This window comes from Trichogramma pretiosum, unplaced genomic scaffold (assembly GCF_000599845.2).
Source record: "Trichogramma pretiosum strain Unisexual culture from Peru unplaced genomic scaffold, Tpre_2.0 scaffold6, whole genome shotgun sequence".
Taxonomy (NCBI): Eukaryota; Metazoa; Arthropoda; class Insecta; order Hymenoptera; family Trichogrammatidae; genus Trichogramma; species Trichogramma pretiosum.
The window spans coordinates 2,741,743-2,748,960 of NW_019641678.1; the positions used below are offsets into that span (position 1 = coordinate 2,741,743).

The 7,218-nt window shown below is 37.4% G+C and overlaps 1 protein-coding gene and 1 non-coding gene across 2 annotated transcripts; one reads left to right on the forward strand and one right to left on the reverse strand.

The window, feature by feature from the left end:
* Nucleotides 1-3,905: 3,905 nt before the first annotated feature.
* Nucleotides 3,906-5,164, reverse strand: LOC106657807 (chymotrypsinogen A-like). The gene is made up of 4 exons (XM_023460800.1): nt 5,107-5,164; nt 4,692-5,044; nt 4,341-4,619; nt 3,906-4,266 (listed from the first exon to the last, which is right to left on the reverse strand). Exons 1-4 carry the CDS (start codon nt 5,162-5,164, stop codon nt 4,021-4,023), a joined length of 936 nt encoding a protein of 311 aa, XP_023316568.1. The 3' UTR covers nt 3,906-4,020.
* Nucleotides 5,165-7,146: 1,982 nt separating this feature from the next.
* Nucleotides 7,147-7,218, forward strand: Trnaq-uug. Its single transcript has one exon. It is a non-coding gene; the product is annotated as a tRNA-Gln (tRNA).

Consider the following 7,218-nt stretch of genomic DNA (forward strand, 5'->3'; position numbering starts at 1 on the left):
CGTTCAAGTTATTGGGCACTGAAACGATCGATTATTCAATTATTTCAAAGAACTTTGATTTCAGTTTCAATACACTCCTCTCGCATTTTTCCAACTTTTTTGTTGCACGAGCTTTGGACGAAAAGAAGTCGTCATTAAAAGTTGAACTTGACTAAAGGGCACACGACATGACGGAATGATGTTTCGAAGGAAACTGACTTCCTCTGGCGCGTGTACAGGCCGAGCTCTGGCTTCGTACAAAAGTCGTACACATGTACGAGTATGAATTATAATGAGACGATAAGAGCCAACAATCTGAGCCATGCCACGCTGCGAAGCTTCGATGTTGTCCGGAAAAAGCGAGTGCCACTGAATCGTAAACTGTTCTACTATTATTCGTTGACAAGAGTATCATTTTAAAAAATACGATCATGTATTTTTTTTCTTGGCATCAATCAAGAGTAAAGATGGAGAATTTTTACAGTTAAATATAGAGGGCCTTTTGTGTCGGCTTCAGCATGGCTGATAAGCGTAATTAGCCGTTTTACCGGAAGATGCATTATCGGGTATTCCGGGCAAAAAAAACTTTAAATAATTTTAGATACTCGAAAAATGATTCGGTTAAATTAGGTCACGATTGATTTCTTACGAGATGTGCTTGAGTTAAGTAAACGGAAGATGAGAATAAAAGCGCGAAAATTTCTGACTGCCGTCTATCACCGCATTTGATTATGTTGAAGTAATTATACTTTCGAATTGTGTCTTTCAGCGCGTTGATAAGGTGGACAAAGCGAATTACAATGCACGATGTGATAGCGGCTTGATAAAAGCGCCTCTCCACTTTCTCGTCTCTTTGCCATTTTCTTTCTTACTCCCTTTAATATAAAGCGCATAATGCGTGATGCACAATGCATAAATATAATGTGTGCGTTGAGGTGCTTTTGTGCTCGTAGCGTATGCAGGGTATAACACACCGCTCGAGTCGTGGGGCTGGAAACAAGGCGATACAGTCGTCGGGGTCCCGTTTGAAAATTGATTTGCAAGCGAGAAAAGCTCTTTACGTTGGTCAGTTTTGATATCGCAGCTCTGATTTATGCGCTCCACAGCGTCGGAGCGTTGCGTTGTGTGCGCAAAATGTGTGCGCATACATAATACGTATTAAATGCGTGCAGCTCGATGATACTTTCGATGGAGCTGCGAGCCACGAGGAGAAAGAGGAGCTCTGCTTTGACCGCGGCGCATTTAAGCGGGAAATCATTATTTTATTGTTTGACAGATTTAATATTCGAGGGGATTATTTATCGCGACGAGCAGCACGTTCTATACAGCAGGACGCGCGCGAGGAAAGGTAACGGGGCATCGCGAGCCAGTGCAAACTGATCGCTGCGAAAGGCGCATCGGTAAATGTTTCAGAGGCGCGAGAAAAAACAAAGATTATCGAAAATTCGAAAAGCAAAATTTCCCTCGGCTCGACATGTACAATTGAATCATCGGCCCGATATCTGCCCGCTTATATGAAACTTTGCAAATCTGCGTGCAATAAACTTGCGTTGCATCACTTTAAGCGAGGAGAGAGAGAGAAAATAAAATCACAGTAGCATTCAAAATCAGCGGGAGCAAGAGAGAGAGAGAGAGAGAGAGAGAGAAAGAGAGTCTCTCGACACATTTATTCGTGTGTCGGAGCTGGCGTTGGCGATACGCAGCCTGCGCGAAACGGAGTTACAGAAAGAGATCGTTGCGTCGTGCTGCGTGTATATTTTATGCGCATATAATCGTATGGGCAGTTGAGCGGGCTAAGTGGCGCCTGCGTTTATACATGCACACACAGACGTGATCTTTTTTATCACGAGTCAGCATAAGCGAAGGCGCGATATTGAGTCGGAAAACCGGTAGACGAGATATTAGTGCTTGAACTCTCTCGGGTTGCTGTTGTTATTGCTGCAAGTGATGCATAGCGCACGCATATGCGCAGATCCGACTCGAAAAAAAAAAGTAAGCGGGCCCAAGACTGCGAGAAAATTGCACTCGACGTTTGCGTTATATCGCAAAAGGTGGATGACGCTGCAAGTGTACTTGCGGTCAACTGCGATTCAATTTCCAGGCCCACGTACGGCGCGAGCAACCGCCAACTTTCAAGGAGTAGATGTAATTTCAGAAAATCGTACTTTGCCTCAAAAAACGTGCGGCTGCGAAAAAGCTTTCGCAGTTGCAGAAGCTGCCTATAATGAGATACCGCGCTGCGCGCTACATAGTTCGGGCGAGTCGGTGCAACAAAATGCCAGCTCGACGGCTGCCGGCCGTGCATAGCGGGCCACGATATAATGACGTATACGCAAATCACATAAGGAGGCTTTCTAGAGCAGAGTGGATCAGCCGCGTCTACGTTCTGTTATTGTTCTCGCTCGACGCCTGTCTATACAAGCTGCGTAAGAATATTTGCGAAATGAAAAAAGTAGGCTACCTACTCTTGTCGCGCTCCTATAGTCGCTTTGCAGTCGCGCTCACGAGATACGCTGGCTCCATTGACGAATGCGTCTGTGCGTATTGTATACATACACATCGATTCAGCGTCTCGAGCTCGACTCGTGTCTCCAGAATGACAAAAACCGGCGCCGCTATTTTAGATTTATATAATGGCAAAGCGCGTACGTGAGCCGCGTGCGAGCTCGAGGTCCAGCTCGAGCCTCGATGAATGCAAATCGAAAGCTCGACACAGAATTTTTTGAGAAAACTGTCGCTTTGTGCTCGCCACTTTCCAGCTGATCCAAGCGCGAGCGTGTATGTATCCTAATGACGATTCGCACGTCGGATGCAGCGCAGCCGTTTTTTATCGCTACCAGAGGAAAACAAGCGTTTTATGAATGTATGAGCGCGTCGTGTGCGCATCGTGCCGGCGTCAATTCATTTTCGCCTCCGAACTCGTGGCACCTAACAAATCGGTGAAATTTCGCGTGTCCGTATGCGTTATACTCGGATGCTTAGTTGATGGCGATCAAAGCTGCAGTTTCGAGCGGACGAGACGTATAAGGAAACAAATCGTTTTGCGGTCCAATACATCAAAGCAGGCGAGTGCGAGAAAGTGTGCACGCACATAGACCTGGACTTTCGGTACTTTTTGCCCAAGCGATATCTTTGTGCGTTTGAACATGGCCTTACATAGCGGCTTTAAACGCCACCAAATAACCGTTCGTAATTTTAAAACATCGACTCATTATAAAGAGATTGAAAAAAACCGATACCAATTCATTGGCAAAGAGCTTCCTCCTTCTTCTATATACTGAAGTCTATAAAAAAATGTAAATCTTCTATTTTATAAAAATAAGATTCATTTGAACAGTAAGAAATAAAAGTTCACATCTCACTCAGAAAGAAATTCTACAATACCCGGTTCCAAAGCTCTTTTTCGAGCCTATCACAGAGCTTCCTTTTTGAGGAAGCAAAAAACAATTTTTTATTTCTAGTCTCTAACTTTCATAATATTCAACGAACGAAAAATTCCCTACATTTTCGTCTTAAATTAAAGTTTAACTGCTCTCATTTCATGATGACTATAAAAAACCCCCCCAAAAATTACTTAATTTATACTAAAAAAAAACTATCCTAAACTTACTTAGTTTACTTGCCTAAACTAACTTTTCGGGATTTATTATGATAACAACTGATAATAAATGCAATTGATTTGGATATAATTTAAAGTCAAATTTTCAAGGTTTTACTAGCAATAGACATGATATGTGCAACAACGCTTCAAACCGGCTTGTAGGGCGCAAAAATTATCGTAGAGAGCTCTATTTTTTTCAAATTAATCGTTAGAAATAGTGTATGTTAGATTTTGATAAACAAATTACTATAAGATGGAGACAAACAAAGTAAAAACAAAGTAAAAGTAGAGAATTTTTTAACGATTTTTGAGAATTTGTCTTACATTCAGCCGTCCGTAATTGAAAGCTACATTTATTGAATTTAAAGCAAGCATTTAAAAAAAATACACGAGTCTGACACTCGAAAGTGAAACAAGCAACATGCGTATAATCCAGTTATTCAATTTTTTGTACAGTCAACCAGTTTATGAGTGCAATGAGTACAGCCTGTTGACTTTTTCCATTCGACGCAATCTGCATCATCAGTAGCTTTGTCATTTATAGCGGCTCGTATAAAGTATAAAAATTGCGAAACTTTGGTGTAGACCGAGGGCGTTTTGTTCTCATTACAATCCACGGGACCAGTACTGAGTACACCCTTGACCGTTTTAGTCTTGGAATCGAATAACGGACCACCACTATCACCCTGTCAATGTAAAAGCACACCAAAAGATCATGAGGCTGCGATTCGCTACATATTGATTCATTTCATAAACTCACGTCACAAGTTCCTTCGGGTCTATGTGGTTTTCTTTGGCTCATTTGAGCGCAAAAATGATCCTGCCGAACGTTCAATTTGTATTTTGATACGCATTCTCCATTTGTCAGGACTTTAGCATAGGCAAATCTTAATTCTTCTCGTTTGTTGCCACTTTCTCCATAGCCAGCTATAATCAATTTTTCACCCATGTATTGAGCGTCAGGATCTGTTGGAAGATTGATTTTTTCTAATTGGGGTAGGTGAACTTCGTTGTGTTCTAATTGTATTGGCTCTTCCAGCTATACAGAATCATTAATTTGATATATTACTTAGATATTTGGGACTTTTTCCTGCAAAATATTGTTAAAGACCTTTAAAACGGCAATATCTGCTGGTCTTTGGAAAGGCAAGCCCGGGTGAGGATTTAGAGGCGTGTAAGCTTTTGGCTTGTACATTTTTTTAATTTTTATTTTCAACACTTGAACCTCGCGACCTTTGTTGCCTGCATCTGATGTACCAAGAACAGCGTAAATCTGTTTTTTCGTAAATTTTCCAGTTTTTTCTTCTGTGACACAATGAGCTGCCGTGAGAATAGAATTTTCATCTATAATTGCTCCACCACAAAAGTGGCCTTTTTTATGCTGCAGTGATACCATAAATGGATAACGTCCATCTGGAGTTTTTTCTCCACCATTGATTCGTAATTGCTTTCTTGAATAGGCAACTTAAAATAATTAAGAATTATTGAGTAGTTGCACTATAATTTAAAGATATTTAAATTTTTACCTTTTGCGTGAATTAAGAAAATCAAAAAAGTTATTGAAATATTTTTGAACCGTTTCATCTTACAAAATAAAAATTAGCAACACTTTCTTGAACTATTCTAAAATAAAATTAAAACTTACTTACTTGTAAACTAAGTCTGTTCATCGGTAAAGTAATCATCACGAATTGAACATTAATAGCCTGTAATAATATTTCACTTACTTGCCTCGTATTTTTAAAAATGAGGCGATAAAGATACTGATTTTTCGATATATCAGAGACTTTATTCCTTCGAAAATACTTTTCTTTCAAATTACTACACAGAATACAAGCATTTTAATTAAAATGTTTTATAATAAATACAGAATCTTAAATAAATACAGAATTTTAAACAAATGAAATCTCTTCTGTGTTATTGAGGTAAGGACATTCTGAACAATGATGTTTTTATGATTAAAATATAGTCATGACTCACAGATGTGACACAAAAAATTGTTTACTTTTTTGCTTTTAATTAACAGTATAGAAGAAGTTTAGTTACATTATTAGTGGTGTTTATATTGCACTTTAAATTTATTCCATTAGAAAAAGGAAGCATCAACGGAAATAAATGTATGTTTGCGAAATAAATTTTTCATGCAAAATACAGGTTTCTATGCTATATTTCTTGATTCAATCACAAATACTTTTTGTTCGATTTTTATTAATTATTACTCCTCGAAATTGTTATTATTATTATTATTACATGTTATTGTAATTATTAACAAATTTTTCAGCAATATTCTAAGATATACGTTGACATTACGATGTAAGTACTAAAGTACACGTGATACATATTTTTTTATATTGAGTAATCTAGATAAATTGAATATTTCATAAAATTTAATTAATAAATAAATTTCGTCTTTTAAACGTGTAGAATATGTTTTTTACTATCTAAAGTTGGTTAGATAACATAAAGAATAGATAATAGAATTTATTTCAGAGAACAAGTTGCAATAATTAACGGGTTAATGCCGATTATTCTTTATCCAGTATGGGTTTACCTAATGATGTCATCGTACGGTACATTATGCGATTGAAATTCCTTTCATCGATGTACAATATATTAATATTACGTTATACTTTGAGGAACAATCTTTATCAGAAGGCTTAGAGATATATTACTAGCCAAAATTCTAATAAATTTTTTTGCTCTCCCTTCACAGATTCATCGAAAAATTTTAAAATTGTAAATTACACCGTGTAAAAAAATAATTACAACGATAAATTCAACAAATATAAAAGTGCTATGAAAGTATTCAGCATTGAAAAAAATGTATGTAACACAAACCACTTGATTTCAAAAATACTTCGCTAACCATTGTTTGTGGTTGCGAAGAAAATTCTTCAATTAAAATTAATTTTACACTAACCTTTGGAAACTTCACAAATAGTCACTTTGTAAATTCACATCGACACGATCAAAAAAGCAAACATTTTGCCGAAGTCACCAATCGCACATTAATGAATTTCGTGAGCTTTTTCTCGTAGCGATCCATGTTTTGATGTTATAAATAGAATAAGAAAATTTTTAGATTTGTATACTCTTCGGATCTTTTAAAATTAGAATTTTTATTCGTTGAATACTTCACTTGGATTGTACGAAAGCCCATCAATTTGAGTTATTTTTTAATATATATTACGTTAAAAAATAAAAATTAATAGATTACTAGAAGAGTTTGGACGTCTGGTACCAGACTTATTTACATTTGTCACTGCGTTTCGTGCACTCATGCGTATAAACTCGTAGTCGTTGTATCGCACTAGCAGCTGACGTAGACATATTGTCAGTGATTAAAGAAAGGGAAGAGAGAAAGAGAGAATGAGATACTCGTAACGGGCTTATATTAATAAGCATAGGATACAATATAGAATTGCTTGATGTGTGACTGACTTACATCCTTTTATATTCTCGTACAAACAAGGACAATTATGGTAATTTTGAAAGTGTTTCATTTTTTTAACTCATGAATAAAAAAATTAATAAGAAAACTCAAATATAGGTCAATCATTATCGAAGGTTCCATGGTGTAATGGTTAGCACTCTGGACTTTGAATCCAGCGATCCGAGTTCAAATCTCGGTGGAACCT

What these genes read in the sequence shown, in the direction of transcription:
- LOC106657807 (XM_023460800.1), bottom strand. Translation starts at nt 5,164, where the DNA reads ATGAAACGGTTCAAAAATATTTCAATAACTTTTTTGATTTTCTTAATT. An exon ending in TTTCTTAATTCACGCAAAAG is followed by an intron (nt 5,045 to 5,106) that starts GTAAAAATTTAA and finishes AATTATTTTAAG; the next exon opens with TTGCCTATTCAAGAAAGCAA. An exon ending in GACCCGAAGGAACTTGTGAC is followed by an intron (nt 4,267 to 4,340) that starts GTGAGTTTATGA and finishes TTACATTGACAG; the next exon opens with GGTGATAGTGGTGGTCCGTT.